Source organism: Solanum stenotomum, chromosome 1 (genome assembly GCF_019186545.1).
Source record: "Solanum stenotomum isolate F172 chromosome 1, ASM1918654v1, whole genome shotgun sequence".
NCBI lineage: Eukaryota > Viridiplantae > Streptophyta > Magnoliopsida > Solanales > Solanaceae > Solanum > Solanum stenotomum.
Window position 1 is genome coordinate 25288050 of NC_064282.1, and position 19031 is coordinate 25307080.

General features: G+C 32.2%; 2 protein-coding genes across 3 annotated transcripts; one reads left to right on the plus strand and one right to left on the minus strand.

Moving 5' to 3' along the window:
• Window positions 1–5591: 5591 nt before the first annotated feature.
• On the plus strand, window positions 5592–15300 carry LOC125872283 (uncharacterized). 2 transcript variants are annotated; one of them, XM_049552997.1, is made up of 23 exons: window positions 5592–5932; window positions 7615–7694; window positions 8506–8592; window positions 8714–8764; window positions 8851–8968; window positions 9123–9179; window positions 9311–9375; window positions 9475–9558; window positions 10049–10099; window positions 10192–10254; window positions 10335–10381; window positions 10664–10733; window positions 10812–10874; window positions 11219–11308; window positions 11388–11426; window positions 12074–12223; window positions 12309–12386; window positions 12494–12579; window positions 13288–13336; window positions 13429–13509; window positions 13693–13786; window positions 14595–14707; window positions 14911–15300. In XM_049552997.1, exons 1-22 carry the CDS (start codon window positions 5815–5817, stop codon window positions 14660–14662), a joined length of 1689 nt encoding a protein of 562 aa, XP_049408954.1. In that variant the 5' UTR covers window positions 5592–5814; the 3' UTR covers window positions 14663–14707; window positions 14911–15300. The 2 variants fall into 2 exon arrangements, with proteins under 2 accessions (XP_049408954.1, XP_049408962.1); XM_049553005.1 differs by lacking the exons at window positions 5592–5932; window positions 7615–7694 and adding an exon at window positions 7865–8028.
• Window positions 15301–15449: 149 nt separating this feature from the next.
• On the minus strand, window positions 15450–16391 carry LOC125872301 (uncharacterized). The gene has a single exon (XM_049553015.1). The coding sequence runs from the start codon at window positions 16234–16236 to the stop codon at window positions 15682–15684; it is 555 nt and encodes a 184-aa protein (XP_049408972.1). The 5' UTR covers window positions 16237–16391; the 3' UTR covers window positions 15450–15681.
• Between the last annotated feature and the right edge of the window lie 2640 nt (window positions 16392–19031).

A 19031-nucleotide genomic window follows, 5' to 3' on the forward strand; every position in this document is an offset into this window, starting at 1 on the left:
ACCAAACCTATCAAAAATGGCCACGTCGGGCTAATTAATATTTCTTTCTTTTAGCACTTTTTTTTTCCTCTCAAATGCTACCAAACCAATCAAAAATGGCCACGTAGGGCTAATTAATATTTCTTTCTTTTAGCACTTTTTTTTTGCTCTCAAATACTACCAAACCAATCAAAAATGGCCACGTAGGGCTAATTAATATTTCTTTCTTTTAGCACTTTTTTTTTGCTCTCAAATACTACCAAACCAATCAAAAATGGCCACGTAGGGCTAATTAATATTTCTTTCTTTTAGCACTTTTTTTTTGCTCTCAAAATACTACCAAACCAATCAAAAATGGCCACGTAGGGCTAATTAATATTTCTTTCTTTTAGCACTTTTTTTTTGCTCTCAAATACTACCAAACCAATCAAAAATGGCCACGTAGGGCTAATTAATATTTCTTTCTTTTAGCACTTTTTTTTTGCTCTCAAATACTACCAAACCAATCAAAAATGGCCACGTAGGGCTAATTAATATTTCTTTCTTTTAGCACTTTTTTTTTGCTCTCAAATACTACCAAACCAATCAAAAATGGCCACGTAGGGCTAATTAATATTTCTTTCTTTTAGCACTTTTTTTTTGCTCTCAAATACTACCAAACCAATCAAAAATGGCCACGTAGGGCTAATTAATATTTCTTTCTTTTAGCACTTTTTTTTTGCTCTCAAATGCTACCAAACCAATCAAAAATGGCCACGTAGGGCTAATTAATATTTCTTTCTTTTAGCACTTTTTTTTGCTCTCAAATATTGCCCGTGCCTTGCACGGGCACCCTTATCTAGTATATATAAAATAGACACTACTTGTTTTGTGGAGCACCACACAATCAAGGAAATGTGTGCTATTTATAAACATGACAATTGACAACGCATCATATCGTTGCTTAAAAAAGTCTTCGATTTAATTATAATTTATGTTGAGAAGGAAATGTCAACAACTACAAATAAAAATAACTACTCCGTTTCGTTTTTTATTTATTTACTATAATAGCCTTCAATTCAATCATTTTGTTGCTTATAACACTCTTTAATGATATGAATTTTGACTAACATATTTAAGATATTTATTTCATCATATTGATATGAAAAAAAAATATAATTTGTAGTTTTTTCATATAGTTTTTGAATATCTAATTTTTATTTAAAAATATAAATTAATGTAATCTAATATAGATTTAAAACTTAGTCATTTTGACTCTCTTAAAATATAACGTGACAAATAAAAAGGAACGAGAGGAATAGAAAGATAATCAGTTATCCTTGGATAACGTACATAGTAATTACTAATTACTTTATTACTAATTACTATATAGAAGACTCTACAAGCACACATGTGTTCGTTAACATGTGCATATGTAGGAATTAAATCTTAATTGAGGGATATTTTTGTCATCTTACATGAAATATTTTACACTTTTTTCAAATCATATCCTACGTGTCACAACCTAAAGGGCTTAGCTGTCACTGCAACTCATGCATTATAACTTTCATTCCATTTAAAAAAGGAAAAATTACTCAAATACATGTTTTATGTTTCCCTTATTTTCAATATCCCCTTTTATTTCTGAAAACCTCTAAAACCCCTTATTTCTTTAATGTATCCGAGCTACATTTTAATGTATCTGAGCCAGTATTTAATGTATCCGAGCTATGTATTCGGTTTATTTTATAATGTATTCGAGCTAGTTTTTAATGTATCCAAGCTACATATTATGTATCCGAGGGAGGTTTTAATGTATCCGAGCTACATATTATATATCCGGTTATGTTATAATGTATCCGAGATACTCTTTAACATATCCGAGCTACATATTATGTATCCGGTTTGTGTTATTTTTTAAGGGATTAATGTAATTACAAACTAAAGAGGGATATATTGTAATTTCATATTAAAACTATGTGATTCCTAAAATTTACCCTTTAAAAAATAATACTGAAAAAGTTTCATTTCTAATAAAAAAAATATATATACAATAATTTTACTTGTTTGTGATTTTGATTTGACGCAAAGTTTAAGAAAATAAAATCAGTATAACTAGATAAGGGATAAGAGTCTGAAAAATACCCCAACTTTGGTCGGATTTGCTGTTGCGATACTAAACTTTCATAAGGACCTATTACCTCCCTAGACTATTTAATACCGTATTTTTTACCTCCTAAACTATTTAATAGTGTATTTTAAAGGTATATGTGTCCACGTGAACACATTACTATTTATAATTTTGCATTATTTTTTATGTCCACGTGGGCAAATATATATGTTTAAAATACGGTATTAAATAATCTAGGGAGGTAATAGGTTCTTATGAAAGTTTAGTATCGCAACAACAAATCCGATCAAAGTTGGATATTTTTCAGACCTCTATCCCACTAGATAACATGATGAATTATTAATCATCACAATATAGAAGACTCTAGAAGCAAACATCTCTTCATCAATGTACCTTTTACTAGACGAGGGTATTTATGTAATTTTTATACTTTCTCTATTTTGATGTATTTTAACTTATTTTCTTTAGTTTATTGTACATTTGAAAATTACGTATAAGGAATACTATACATCACGATAATTAACAACTTAAATATATTTAATAGAAATAAGAAAATTGAATGACTCTTAAAATTCTATCGGTGCAACATGAATTGCGAAAGTAGAGGTAACATTTATTATTTGAAAATTACGTAAAAATAATATAGTTAAGCACTTGAAATATCTTAAGGATATACAAAAACAACCCGGTTGACCTTTGAAATTCTATATATGCCACATAAGTTAGAACACAGGGAATAATATATATTATTGAAAATCATGTATAATACTATGAATCACATTGATGTTTACTTCAAATATTAAAATATCATAAAATTCTTTGAATGACTCTCAAATTTTAATTGTGCCACATAAATTGACACAAAAATTACATATATTGGAGACGAATTCCAATGTCTAGTTAATAAAAATGAGATAATCATAGCTATATATATAAAGGAGAATATTAGACACACTGATGTGACATGTCTAAGGGCTAGAAAACTATTTATCTTTTTTTTTTGTGGTGGTTTTTGGCTATTTTTCAAATTTTAAAATACAAAAAATTCACCTAAATATTAAAGATAGTCACATTTAATTCTTTCTTTATCAATAGTCATATTTAATTTATTTTAGCATTAATGCTATTATTATTTTTCCTTAATATTTCTCATTTTCTTCTTTTTCCTATTTTAAATTCTTCCCTAATGATATTTATATCATTTCTTTAAATCACTTTTCCCCCTTTTTAGTTCCTTTTTACTTTTTTTTAAAAAATAAAATTTATTCAATTTAAGAAACTTATATTTCTATATAATATAAAGTTTTTTTTAAGAAAAAAATTTACGATTTTGTTACCCAAATATCATCTATGACATTTATAACATTTCCTTTAAGTCACTTCTCTTCCTTTCTTTATTCTTTTTTTATTATTATTTATTCAATTCAAGAAATATATATCTTTATTTAGTATAAAGGTCTTTCATTTATATTTTTTATTTATGTTTTTCCTTCTTTATTTATTTTAAAAGTTTCACCTCCATAACTTATATCTATTAAACTTCTATTCTTAATAATATAATTAATTTCACGACTTTTAAGTTTTCATATTCATAACCCCCAACTATTAAATTATAAAATTTAAGATACTGTATGATATTTCTCCATTTCTGTCAATATAAATTTACAAGTTTTTTGTTTCATGATTTCAACTCATGATTATTTTTTATATTTCATTGTTCTTTGTAGTAATATTTTATTATTTCTCCATTTTTGTCAATATAAATTTACAAGTTTTTTGTTTCATGATGTCAACTCATGATTATTTTTTATATTTCATTGTTCTTTGTATTTATTATCAAATTCATGTGTTAACTTGACACGATCAAGAAGACTCTTGATTTTAGAGAGAACACGCTTTTATTATTTAATTATATTCTCAACACGCCCCCTCACGTGCGGGTCTGATTTTTTTTCATGGGCCAAGCACGTGGAAATTCTTTTTCATTTTTGGGTGGCGGTGAGATTCGATATTAGGACCTTTGTCTGCTCTAATACCATGTAAAGATAGATCTTGGACTTAACTCAACCTCAAAAACTAGCTTATGAGGGGAGGTTTGTCCAAGTCCATATCACCACGCCACACGATTCTTTCGCGAAGCGCTCTTTCCACTCCTGCCCCCGCAAGCAAAGAGGTTTCAAGATAGCAGGCGACCAAAAAGCTCCGATTTGGGGGGTGTGGACACACTTGCGCGAATTCGGGTAACGGCTACAAGGGAGAAATCGAAAGGAAACTGTGAGACCAAATTTCCATCCCTCTACTAATGTGGGACATCTTAACACCCCCCGCACGCCCAAACCTCAACTGGAGCGTGAACAATTTTAAATGGAGGCCCATCATCGGTGAACAAATTAGGATGTGTATGGCTCTGATACCATGTTGAAGTGTGTAACCATTTCATCATCGGTGAACAAATTAGGATGTGCATGGCTCTGATACCATATGAAAATTTTGATTATGTCAAGTTTAAAAACTATAAAGCGATTCTCATTACAATTTGCGATGGTATGATTTTTTCTAAGTTCAACTTAAAGACATGTGTGCTTTATCCACTCTTGACACTTGGATTGATATTCAAAAATAAAAAATACATTAAAATTTTGTGACAATTCATGAAGTCAATTATGGTAGATATAAAAAACGAGGCAAGAATAATAAAGAAAAAGATACAAACAATTTATGAGAAATTAGATTGCGATATAGAGATTTTGTGGCTTCTAAAAATGTATAAATATAGTATCTTTCACGTAAGGATATATAATTCCGCATGCATGTACAAAAATAGAATCATATTAATAAAATTATCACATTTTTATTCATTATTAAAAACAATCATGATGCTATAAAATCAATTAGAAATTTGAAAACGTCTAAATTTGGATATCATGATAATGTTCAGTTAAGAACTCACTTGACATTATCATAAGTATTTGATCCTAAAATACTACAGATTGTCTTCTAATATAATTGAAATTTTGGATATTTATAGATTTTATATAGAATAAAATGCTTTTGGATGAATTTTACTAGTTATGTGATGATTGTAGAGAGTAATTTTACACTAAAATTTAAAAAAATCATATATCAACACAACGATATATACTCGACAAAGTAGAAGATTTGTTTCTTTAAAATACAAAAATTTGAAAAAAAAGAAAAAGACGACGCTTTCCGATTAATGATTAAACTTTTATGATAAGTTAATTTGATTTAAAAATTGAAATTAAATTATTAAGTGATTTTTAATATATTAATAACAATTAAATTAATAACAATTATAATAATTTTGTGTCCCTAAAATGATTTATCCAAGATTATAATAATCCTAATTATAAATCAAAGAATCCACTAAAGTTAAAAACCCCTTTTAAGAAGTTAAATAAATAAATAAAAAAAAAATAGAGAAACTGAAGCCCTGAAATGGAGAGACGACTGATCCGTTATATATAAGAAAAGAACGAAGAAAATGACTTGACTACAAATTTCAGGTTCCATTCTCTCCTTCTATAAAAGAGTCGATTCCTTCGAGATACACTATGCCTTTTTAATACTAGTCTTCTCTGTCAGGCATTTTCACAAACACTTGGCGTACAGTTTCCTCTCTGTTGTTAACGCCCTCCGTTTTCCGACCAACAACACCTCCGCCGGAACCCTAGTAACGAGACAGTAGAAGAAGGCAAACAAGAATGAAGTACGTTTTGGTAACTGGCGGTGTAGTCAGTGGTCTTGGCAAAGGTGTTACAGCAAGTAGCATCGGCGTTGTTCTCAAAGCATGTGGTCTTCGTGTTACCTCTATCAAAATTGGTTCGTTTTTTTTTTTCACTTTTTAGCACTTCATTTTCATCTCATGTGGAGTTATGGTTTTGTGGACTTCTGTTCATCAACTGAATAATATTCATATAGGCTAAATCTTCTAATTGATAATTAGGCATAAGAAATAGTACAACTTAAATTTCAATTCATTATTTTTTTCTCTTCGTAAAGAGGTTTGCTATGGAGCATGGTATTTTTACTGAATACATTTATGGGATTAATTTTATCAATTCCGATATATTAATCAAAACAAGGAAGGAATCTAAAAAGATGGTAGGAAATTTTATTTTATTTTTTTTCAAAAAATTTAGCCAAAAGAAAAACTCACATGGGCTTTAGGATAACCAGGCTTGAATTGATGACTTCCACCGCTTCAAGGTTACTCTACTTCTGAGAGAAGAGATTTTATTCAGCACCCCGTTGCTTTTCGAGTGTGTGTTGTGTGAAGGAGAATGTTTTCATGGGAAGTGTTTCAGTGGAAAATGTTTCTTATGGATCATTTTCCAAGTGTTTGATTTGGTGTAGAAGTATATGATAATTCTCTATGGTGTAGGGTAAGGCAGGAGGATTATGCTTTAGTGATATCTCAGTATTAAAAGGTTGATAACAGTGTCTTTGGTGTGCCGGAAAATTTCTGTATCATTTCCCTTGTTTGGTTGTATATTCAATTTGGTGATGTGATTTATAGAAAAAGGAGAGAAGTTGGTGACATGATAATCGTACAAGATGAATTGATCCAAACAAGAACAAGAAGAGGACAGTCATACAAGATATAGGATAAACTAGGAGGAGAGTATTTTGATACTGGATAAACTTGGATGAGAGTACTTTGACTATGTGTTGATTAAAATGATATGAAGTAATAGACTAATAGTATAGGAAAAATGGCTCTGTCCATAAAGAGGAAAGCCATTTTGCTCCTTTTTTGTGGAAAATATTTTTGTTGGATAAAATATTTTTCAGAATTCAAGGGTATCCTAAGACTGGAAAATGTTCTATCAAGGAAATTATTTTCCTTGAAAATAGCTTCTGTCATACCATATACACGTTTGGATGATGATTGAAGCAACTGATATGGCATTTTCCGCAGTTCAGGGTAACTGAACGTAAGGGAACTAATTTCATCAAGGAAAGTACGTTCTCTGAAAACATTCTTCATCAGACCAAAACCCCTTTATTTTCCCATTTTTACTTTCCTTCTTAGCTGATTTGATCTTTGCCCATGGTGAAGAATTAGCTCTTGTTATGGAGTGAACTCTTTATGTTGTCAGTACTCGATATTCACGTTCTGTTCATATGTATTTAGCTCTAAAATTTTACAAAAGAAAAAAAGTTTCAAGTGTATTGCATCCTGCACATCCAGAAGCGTATATTAGTCTATTGGAAGGCTGTATTAACTTCTTATCTTGTTTATCATTCGTCTTTACCTTCATTTGGTGTGTGATGCCTCTAAGCGGAATATAGGAAATCAAAGTATTTAGGCAGGGAAGACCAATCACAGAGACAAATTAAAAGAGATTCCTGCCTCGTGCGGGGCTATTACATGTATTTCCCGCTTGAATGCCAGGATGATTATTCATGCATTTCCTTAGTTCTGTTGTTCTACTGATAGATCTTGAATTGATTACTGTTGTTTATCCCTGAAGTACACTGAGACTTTTTCATCTTTGCAGATCCATATTTGAACACTGATGCGGGCACTATGTCCCCGTTTGAGCATGGGGAGGTTTTTGTGCTTGATGATGGTGGAGAGGTCTTCCTTTCCTTCACCCCGTTTACACTGAAAAACTATTTTAATTGCGCTTCTTAAATTTGACTCTGATGTGATGATCTTCATACAATTAATTAGCATACTGAAAATTAGTTTTGTTGAATATTCCTATTGCATTCTTTACTTTTTTGACATGTTTTACCTTATATGGCCTGCATCATACGGGAGAGCCAGTACTTGATGGTTAACATTCTCTAATTTGATGAGTCCTCGTACAATTGGAACTCATAGGAACCAACTTGTTCCACATATTAGTAAATTGTTTCCAGTACACCAAGGATTGCTGATATTTTTAAGATATACTTCTCTGGAAGTGGTAAGTATAAGATGCGCACACGTAACGATAAACTTCAAATAATAAGGTAGAAATAGCTTATAGAGATCCTTCACCTTCAACCGTAAGGTTGAGGTTCAAATGACCAACCGAATGAAGTGGGAAAGGGCCACCGGGCTCCTGGGGTGTGGGGGTTGAGGGTGGAGTCTACCATATAAAAACAATGTTTCATACTGATGCACACTTTGCTTTTATAGAAGAACTTAAGCTTTGGTTATGTCCCCTATTCACAAGATAGAGCTCACAATCTTAGGTTTAGACTGTTCTATGGTTCAAAATTAGGTTATGATAGATATCTAATGGTGTTACCTATTCTCTTTTAATATCTTTTGTTTATGTGATAAAACTGTCTCCTACCAGAAAATTGGTACTGTATTTACATACAATAGATTCTGGTCTTCCTCTGAAGCATCAAAGATGTGTACTCTTATTCATTGCAATACTGATGTGCTTCAACAGGTTGATCTAGATTTGGGAAATTATGAACGCTTTCTGGATGTGACATTGACAAGGGACAACAATATTACCACTGGAAAGATATATCAGGTTCTTATAAATAATCATATACATGTAGACTATGTGTCTCACATGGATCTATGCCTATCGTCTGTTCAGGCATGAGATTTGCTTGACAGTTTTTTCTTTTCCTTTTTGGGTGGGTTACCAGTCTGTTTTGGAGAAGGAAAGGAAAGGTGATTATCTTGGAAAAACTGTTCAGGTGATTTTACTTTCATTTGATATCATACATGGTGCATCACTGCAAAGAAACCTATTACTCAAAGGGATTGCTCTCTCTCTCTCTAGGTGGTTCCCCACATCACTGATGCTATTAAGGATTGGATTGAGTCGGTATCTCTGACTCCTGTGGATGGGAAGGAGGGAGCTGCAGATGTTTGTGTCATTGAATTGGGGGGGACTGTAGGTAAGTGCGTCTAGAAGGCAGATGCATCTAATCTACTAAAAGCTCTGGTCCTCTTCCCCATCTCTTTTGTTGATATATATATATATATATATATATATATATGTATGTATTGTAGCATCTCTTCTCAATTAACTTCTTACATTATTGCTTTTAGGTGATATTGAATCGATGCCCTTCATTGAGGCTTTACGACAATTGTATTTCACAGTTGGTAAGTAGGTTTTTTCTTTATGATAGAAAGATCTACCATATTATAACTACAAGGAATGCCCTCTTATGATATGTATTTATGTCTTCTTATTCACATTTCACCCTCCTTTTAACTTTTTTTTTGGTCATCAGGGCAAGACAACTTTTGCCTCATTCATGTCAGTCTTATACCTGTACTAGGTGTTGTCGGTGAGCAAGTAATAGTCTATGAAACATCTATGCCTGAACCATGTGAATGTTTTATACATGTTCTTTCTTTCCATAGACCCCTGATTGTGTTCTCCATGTTTCTGCAGAAAACAAAACCTACACAACATAGTGTGCGAGAACTGAGAGCATTAGGGTTGACTCCCCACTTTTTAGCATGCCGGTCTGCTCAGGTATGGTATTTCCTCCTATGCTATAAATTCCTGTACTTTATATTTTCTAGAAGATATGAGTAGGTTTATTTACACTTGGACTTTCATTATAGTTGCGTAATAGCCTATTCTCTTATACCCTATGCACACCCAAAGGGTAGCAGCTGTGGGTTTCCCTTGTCATAAAAAAAATAGCCTATTCTCCTAGCGTGAGCACAGAAGATGTATAGATCTCACAGTAGCCCCTCTGTGCGGGTCCTTTTCCTTCCCCTTCTTTTGGCTTGTTCCTCACAGTTGTCAAATAATGAGATGTGAACTTCATACTAGTATATTAACTAGGTTATCTCCCTGTCTGTACTATGTAGTAAATTAGATTTACCTAGAGATGTGAAAAGATGTTTCTTAGAGACTAGAAGATTTTGGAAAACTAGTTTAAACCTTAATTTTAGGATTTTTCGCTTCTCTACTACTACATTTTGCTGATATTATTGAGATATTTACTCTGTTGCAGCCCTTACTAGAGAACACAAAACAGAAGCTTTCACAGTTTTGTCACGTTCCTGTAAGTTTAACTTAAGTGAGGCCTTCTGTGATTTTGCATATAAAATTTGAAGTCATTTTTCGTTTCTCCTGTTTTGATCTGCTTCCCTATAGGTTGCCAATATCCTGAATATCCATGATGTTCCAAACATTTGGCATATTCCTCTCTTGCTTCAGGTAGGTCTACCAACTGCTACATTTTGTCCTTTGCCGTATATGATATGAATATTGCTCCTAAAGTTACCTATTTGTAACAGAACCAAAATGCTCATGATGCCATTCTAAAGCAAATGGATTTAATGAGGTAACAGACTACCTTTCCGGTACCCTTTTAGCAGTAATTTAGATTTAGAACCTGATTGTCCTCTTCGTATCTCATATTTCCTTACTGTTCTACTGAAATGAGAAAAATAGTTTTTAAACTTGGATAAATTTTATGCAGTTCTCTTATTTATGATTTTCCAGGACTTTTTTGCTCTCTTAGTTCTAGTGGCTGTTACTGATATGGTCTACAATGAGCAAGTTAGATTTTCATGAAAGACATAAGGTGCACAATGTCTCCTCTGATTATTTTTTTCTGTGTCAGCGTCGCGAAACCTGTCGATTTACGGGAGTGGACGAAAAGAGCTGAGACCTTTGACAACCTCACCAAATCTGTTAGTAGGATCTAAAGAATATAGGTACTTTTAACAAATATGTACATTGTAATTGAATAACTACTTTTTTTTCTGCAGGTTAGAATTGCAATGGTTGGGAAGTATGTTGGATTAACAGATTCTTACTTATCTGTAGTGAAGGTAACAATATGAGACTACAAAGAACATGCACCATCTTTATCTTTATTTAAGATGATATATTGTGTTTGGGATGTGTCTTTTCACTTGATCATGATAGAGTTTATCATTTGAGTATAGCTTTGGCTTTTCTTTGAAAGCAGGTTTTCCCATGGCACTGTGCTAATTGTCCTGCTTTCTAGTTTCGAAATAGAATAAACATGGTTATAAGTGATTAGCTGTTTGTTCTTTATCTTCGCTTGCTTCTTTCCATATATATGGGCCCTCCTGGATGCATTTATCCAATGTTCATTTATGTTGTGTGATGTTGACTTGTCTGTTTTGTAATTTTTCTTCATAAATTTTAGGCCCTTCTGCATGCATGTACTGCATGTTCATTTAAGCCATCCATTGACTGGATTGCAGCATCAGATCTTGAAGATGATAGTGCTCAATCGGTACTTAGATTTCTCTCTACTTTTGGTTAGGTGCTGTTATACGTTTCTGATCGTAATTATCTTATCTTTTTTCTATCAGGCCCCAGAAGCTTATGCAACAGCCTGGAAGACTCTAAGGGTAACATTTGATCTGTGCTTAGTAGGAATAATTATGTCATTCATCATTCTTGTTTGCTTCTTTAGTGTCAGTTCCTTCTTAGACATGAATTATGAAGACCACCCTTTTATGTTGAAGGGGAAGTTTATTAATTTCGATGATGGCCTCTTAATATGTGCATTTTGAGAGATGAATAATCTGTCAATGCAGTATTTCTTATTTCTTTTTTCTTTTTCTGGTGCATCATTTCTAGCGTGGTGGTTATGCTTTTCCTATGGTGTGTCTGCATGATTGCTCGCTTGAGATGTGTTAAGTATGCCACATTGGTTGAGGGAATGGACCGTTGTCTCCTTAAATAGTCTTGGACAATCCTCATCTATAGCTTTTAGGGTTAAGTAATGCCCAATGTTTATTTTCTTAAAAAAATGCATGTGAATATGCCACTACAGTAAGGCTTTTGGCAGTCTAGCTAACCGTTCTATCCCCCAATTATGTTTTTTTCGTTATGATTATTAAGATCACAGAAATGTTTGAGCGCGTCTTCGCTGCTACTTACCATTTCTGGTGATTTCATTCGAGGCGCTCAGCTATTACTGTGTAACTCATTTCTTGATAAAGTACTCTATAACTCATTTTACAAGCTATTGAGATGAAACCAACCTTTACAGGGTGCAGCATGTGTCTTGGTTCCTGGTGGGTTTGGTGATCGTGGGGTTAAGGGGATGATATTGGCTGCAAAGTATGCTAGGGAGAATAACGTACCATATCTTGGAATCTGTTTAGGGATGCAGATTTCTGTAATCGAGTTTGCCAGATCTGTAAGTTGATTCTTTCGACGTCAAATTGGAATATTTTGTGTTAACCATCTCTTTGATGTGGCAGTATCTCTTTTGAATTTTGCAGGTTTTGCGTTTGGAGAAAGCAAACAGTGAAGAGTTCGACCCTCAGACGCCGGACCTTGTTGTAATTTTCATGCCTGAGGTAGTGTGCGCTTTTGTAATATTTCAAAAAAATGAAACCGTATTTGTCTCATTTATATATTTCTCTGTTGATGCTTTTCTGATATCATGGGCTTAAAAAAATTGCAGGGGTCAAAGACACATATGGGAAGCACTATGAGGCTTGGATCTAGGAAAACATTGTTCCAGACTCCTGATTGTATCATGTCAAAGCTGTAAGAGATATGTGTTCACACACTTCTACTTTATCAAATGCCATTTATTCATCATAACAGTGTCTTGACCAGATTTGATCAATCAGATTTCTATGGAGTTTAAGGATTTGAAGTAAGAGCCCGTTTGGATTGGCTTAAAAAAGTAACTTTTAATTCAAAAAACAAAAAGTCAAACTTAAATGATTTTTATGTCAAAAAATAAAAAGTAAGGGGAGTCCTACTTTTAGTTTTTTTAATTTTTCTTAAAGTCATTTTAAACTTATTTTAAGTTATTTTTAACTTTGCCAAACACTCCCAAAAGCTAAAAATGACTTACAAGTAGATTTGACCAACTTTTAAGTCGATCCAAACATGCTCTAAGTCTAGGATAGCCAATTTCTACGCATCTTCTCTGTATCAGGAGCATATGATATGATTTTATGGTGGGCTCGTTTGTGGATTGCCTATCATATAGTTCACCCATCTGCTCTCATTGAAATACTAGCTTGTTCTCGTTCACCTATCTAAGAGTAATTTAGATACAAGATTTAAGATGGGTTTTTTTGTGGATCTCTACTGGCTTGTTTTTGTTTTGCTCTCTATTTATGGGTTGCATGTCTCATCGATGCTTTTCTAATATATTATTACCCGTCAAAGAACAGAAATTTTTTCTTGTAAATTCCCATTGTGTTTTTCCTTATGCACACTTAACATCTTTTCTTTTGACAGGTATAACAATTCTAAACATGTGGATGAACGACATCGCCATAGATATGAGGTTAGCATAAGCCTGTACTTGTTGCATTGTAATGCATGTTGCATTAATTATGCTGTCATCCTCATGGAATAAAATGGTGGTGTATATTGCAGGTCAATCCTGAAGTTGTAGGCACTTTAGAAGAAGCTGGCCTGAGATTTGTGGGAAGGGATGAAACTGGAAAACGAATGGAGGTTTATTTTGGACTACAGGCTTTAATTGCTGTTAACTATTGTTTACAATCCTTTAGTTTGATACTCTGTTACAAGTTTTATTTTCAAGTGATTATTGGTTCACTTTAAGTTCATTGCTTTTATTCTTGTTGTTATTGCTTGTAAACTTTTCTCCTGTTTCTCATCCTCTTATTCTTTATGCAGATATTGGAGCTTCCTGGTCACCCATTTTATGTTGGTGTGCAATTTCATCCTGAATACAAGTCAAGGCCAGGGAGGCCTTCAGCTCCTTTTCTAGGTAGGAATTAGTTGGTTGACTTTGGTTTTGATACAAACTAATATTGACCTGCAAACTTGATGCAATATATCATGCATATGGTGTTGCTTTTTAGTGTTTCTGGAATCATTTTCTGTGAATGGATTGTGTAAATGCAGCAAAGTCAAAATGTAGTAGTTTAATTAAGATGGCAAAGTCATCATTTTAGCAGTTGCCCATATTGTTTTTGCAGTATTCCTTTTTATCATTGTTCGTGACATAATGGAGTGCCCATCAGTGTAATGTATGTGAAGGTGTTAAAAGGTGTGAGATAAACCTAAATCACTTGGAGGGATATTGTCGTGACAGACATACAATTTCTTGTGATCAATGCAGAAAACAGTGTAAGAAAAAGATTCATATAGGTGATATCTACTAGTGGAGAGTAGGATTAAGTCTTGTTATAGAACTTCTAATATTATTGTTATTACTACTATTATTTATGTGTGTTTAACTTACTTTTACTTAATTTTTATTTGGGATTGAGGCGTAGTAGCTGTTAGAGATTGGGATATCTTCTTTTTTTCTCTTTTGGGGTTTCTTGGTTGATTTCTGTATGTGGCTCTAAGACTGGTAGTACAGAAAAGCTACATTGTTTTTAGCTCAAGGCAATAGCATAATCACTTATATCATGATTCTTTTTAATCTTTAGAAATTATATGATGAAACTGCGTCATTGCAGTCCCAGAACAGGATTCTACAGATTTCGCAACTTGTTTATTTTGATTTTATGCTGTGAGACCAGTACCAGCAGTAGAAGAAATAACTTATAATTCTTATTGTACTGTAGGTCTTATCATGGCAGCAACTGGACAGTTAGAAGCTCACGACAAGACTCAGCAGAATGGAAGCATATAAGCAAAACAGCAGCACTAACTAGTTGGATAACTTTTTGCTCACAAGGTACACGAAGTCTCGGAACGTATTCCCCTATACAATTTGAACAATTTTTTTCACTGTATATTGGTGGAAAAAATGGGAAAATAAATTTCGAAATTAGTGGTCTAGTGGGTCTCCTGTGTCCAAGCAATGGTTTCCTGGTTGATTTCTGTCAAATGCTTAGTTTCTTTCCAATAATTTAATCTGCCAAATGATTTTGATTGCAGGAAATCTGATTTTGTGGTGTGATCCTCCCAGTTCTCTTAAGCTTGTCGTGAGATTCATGTGGATGTACATTTACTGCTCTGCCTGTCGACACAAAGTCCCCTCGAGTATGAAGCTCTGTGCTATGGCTGTCAAATCATTTGGAAGTGATTTAGCTGATACCCATCTTCTTGTTATTCGCCAACCTTGTTGACGACAGATAATTTTGAAGATTTAGTTTGAGTGCTTTAGTTCTCTACTGCATTTGGGATGTCACCTCATTTTCCTTTTCTTTTTTTTCCTTCAAAGTTAAGAATTGTTTCGAGGTTGGCAGTGCTTTATACATTTACCGCTCATTCAGATCAGACTCAATGGAAACCCGATTATGTTGTGAAATTATGTCATTTTGGTTTTATTTATGATCCAATGAGTGATCAAAGTGTTGGTAAACTGATTGTATTACAGCCAGAAACTTTGGAACATGAAAACATGATGGAGTGTAAAAGCCCTTGCAGCATGGATTCTATAGTTTGAACCTTCTTATAAGAAATACAATGTTCACTTACCAAACTTCAAAATTGAATCAGAAACCAAGAAAAAAACTCCAAATAAATATCAGCTCGTTCTGGAAAAGAGAACTTTGATACTTTTATTTTGCATTTTTTGAATGGAATACCTCATCTATCTACAAAAATGTCCTATACAGAAAGAATACTAATGCAGGATTTGGATACATGAAATAATGAAATTCGTAGATTGTCGTTACTGAGAAGCGTCTGCAGGTCTCTCCTCCATTAATTAGCGAGCGTTTCATGGTATTGTAGATATGACAGTTGTTTTTGCAGCTTTATTTGCTCATAGAACTTTGCAATGAACTCCTCTGCCTTCATATCAATAGCTTCATCATCGCCACTAGCAATGATCTCCTCAGACTCATCCTCTTGACATTCAGTCTTCAAGAAGCTCTTCCTAGGAGCGTCATCATTATTATTATTATTATCAATGTACATTTCATCCTCGCGCTCATAATCATTGTCAAAGTCGACTTGAGGTTTAATGCAGGGTATGTTAGGCATCTTGAAACGCAAGGAAGCAGGGCGATGCATCTTAACATGAAAGATAGGGGTGTCATCAAATGAAAACTCACGTTCCCCATAATGTAGTGTCCCATAGTGATCATTGGTATGACGGAGACTTTTAAAATATTTAGGAAGCAAACGAAGATCCACGAGATGCCTGTTCTTGAAAATGCCACCCTTTCTCGCCCATAACAAGGCTAGTCGGAGAACATTCCAAGCTCTACGAGCAACCAATGATCTCTTTTTCTGCATTTTCGATTTTTCTTGCATGTTTGCAGCTTGTATTTTAGGAGTAGAAGATAACAAACTGACAAAAAAAAAAAAAAAAGAGAAACTGAGAAAGTGTATGCACTTTTTGGTTGGAAAATCTCTTTTGCTTTTTGTTCAATGTGATATTTATGAGTGGTAAAGAGTTTTTGAAGTGGTTGTGTGGAGAGAGATGCAAAATGTATAATGCTATATATACACATAATAGCACAGCTAAGAAGTTAGAGAAATGAGAGTGAACTGAAAGTAACGCGGTTTGTGTAAATAAGAAATTGTAAAGAAATGAATTAAGGGGGCCCAAAGTGACCGAGTCCAACTCCTAGGCTGGCATATGTTCTGTGGGCGGTGCAAACTGGTGGGACACACTCCTTGTACGCTGCGCAATCAGGGAAAAAAACAACAAAAACTTACTACTCAGTTTGATTGTTCACGGTTAGAATAAAAATTGATTCGATTGAAAAATCAAATTCAACTGATTCAATATATTATTTTTTTATTTGATTTGATTTTATTAAAAAATAAAGAAATAATTGAATCGTACCGACAAATTATATACATATATTTTTTTATAGTTATATATACATAATATATTGTTTGTATAAATATTTTTTGATGCGAAAAATGCAGCATTAAATGAAAAAGAATAAGATATGATGTGTTATTTGGGCGATTGATAGCTTATGCATTATTCCGTAAGTTTATGTTGTTTAGTATTCTCTTATTATACAAGAGGGAGTTTGCACAAAGCAAGCTCCTCCCCGTCAACATACTTGCTTGGCATAGGGGTAGTACTGATATTTTGTAATTATTTTGCTACTAATCTGTTGTACTTTATGCTATTGACCATGTACTTTTTTCAAATTAGACAAAACAATCATACTACTATTTTATTCCTCTATACACTTTATCTTGAGAATATGGGGCCTACTTCACAGGTGTTTAAAGAGGTTGCTGGCATGCATCATTGCATAGTAACCGGAAGATTTGAAGTAATTTATTTTCATGTTAGCACTAACTAATTTTTATATGCAAAATATTTAATAATAGAATAAATTTTATCCACAGTAATAAAACAAATAAGCCCCCAAAGTGAAAAAAAATCAATTTATCACACAAATTTCCACAAAGTTATTGGAAGTTTAATAAAGAAATATTCTTTAAAAGTATTTTTTTTTTTTATAAAAACAATAAAAGAAATGTAAAAGATTAGCATAATGAAATATTTTAAAGTGCAATCAAAATTTAAATTATTCGAATTTTTAAGAATGAGTTATATATGATATACTTAAATAATATTTAAAATTAGACAAACAAATTAAAACAGAGAAAATATTTTTTTACTCATAAAATTTTAAAGACTTAAATAATATTTTTTGTTAATACCTCAAAATAACTAAGTTCATACTTAAGGTGCAACTTGGTTAAGAGACAAACTATATATAGAAATTCTAATTTAAAAATTAGTGTTGCGAATTAGTAATGCAACAATACAAAAAATTTCACATAATTTATGAGAAAAATAACCAAATGTTATATGAATTAACAATGATTTTTATGTATGTTCATTAAGTTTTAAGTGAAGAAAATAAATTACAGTAATTTTTAACATTGCTCTTCAACTTTTTTAGAAAATGAAGGACAATGTCCACTCACATAAGATTTTAGAGAAAGAACAGCGAGATGATTTACTACAATCACAAATATTTATAATTTATTTTTAAAAAATAATAATAATATAATCAAAATTACTTCAAAATTATTATAAATTAATAATATTTATCAAGTATTCATTTCACAGTGTCATATAAATATATACAAATTATTCAAATTTAAAATTTAAAATCATTTGAGTATCAATTAAAAACTAATTTATGAATAAATATTGGGCCTTCGTCGCTAGTATATATTAAATAAGCAGAAGTAAACATAATTGGAGTTCTTTATGGCAGAAAGACAATTTATTTTCTTTTGAATGAATTGTTGTTTTTTTCTTTTTTTTCTTTTGAGTGAATTGTTATTTTTAGTTTTGTGTATGATTAATATTTAATAATTGAACCAAAATCGATAAATGTATATTATATTTGGTTTGGTTGGATTTTAATAATTTAAAAATTGATTAAAATGGTTCAATTTTAAGAAATAATCGATTCAAACCGATCCGTGAACACACATAACAACACTACAAGATAATAAAAACAAAATTTTATGACCTAATTATAGTTAATTCATATATATTTTCATATTAATTTATTAATTTCAAGTGGTTTATAAATTATAAATATTTGATATAACTCACATACTTGTGTAAAAATCAATGTAGACTAAACAATGTAAAATATCTTCAATAGTCGGTCTATTTTCACTAGCACGATGGCTTTGAGGATCCAGAAGTACTTGGAGAGAGAATTGGCAGCATGCAAGTAGCAACGATAAGTATTTTCTAAGGAATCGACCTAGCTCATAGCCCTCTATTTTCTTTCCTATTTCAATTCAAATACATATAAAATATCCTTCATTTCTGGATTTCTACTTTCTATAAATTTATCAAAACTTTAATTGTTTCCGTAATCAATTATGAGTATTATATTTGTTGGAGACGACACATTTTGCCAAACTGTATAATTTTGGTCCTAAAATGATGTCTTTAAAAAAATTATTTAATAAATATAAAATTATTAATTTAGAATTCAGTACTTTAAAATGGTTAGAATTTTAGTCTCATAAACTTCAAATTATATATTTCAATTTGTAGTTAGTCTAGTAAATAGGGATATAGGTTATGATCAAGAAAAGTATAT

What these genes read in the sequence shown, in the direction of transcription:
- LOC125872283 (XM_049552997.1), top strand. Translation starts at nt 5,815, where the DNA reads ATGAAGTACGTTTTGGTAACTGGCGGTGTAGTCAGTGGTCTTGGCAAA. An exon ending in CACAGTTTTGTCACGTTCCT is followed by an intron (nt 10,100 to 10,191) that starts GTAAGTTTAACT and finishes GCTTCCCTATAG; the next exon opens with GTTGCCAATATCCTGAATAT. An exon ending in GACATCGCCATAGATATGAG is followed by an intron (nt 13,337 to 13,428) that starts GTTAGCATAAGC and finishes TGTATATTGCAG; the next exon opens with GTCAATCCTGAAGTTGTAGG.
- LOC125872301 (XM_049553015.1), bottom strand. Translation starts at nt 16,236, where the DNA reads ATGCAAGAAAAATCGAAAATGCAGAAAAAGAGATCATTGGTTGCTCGT.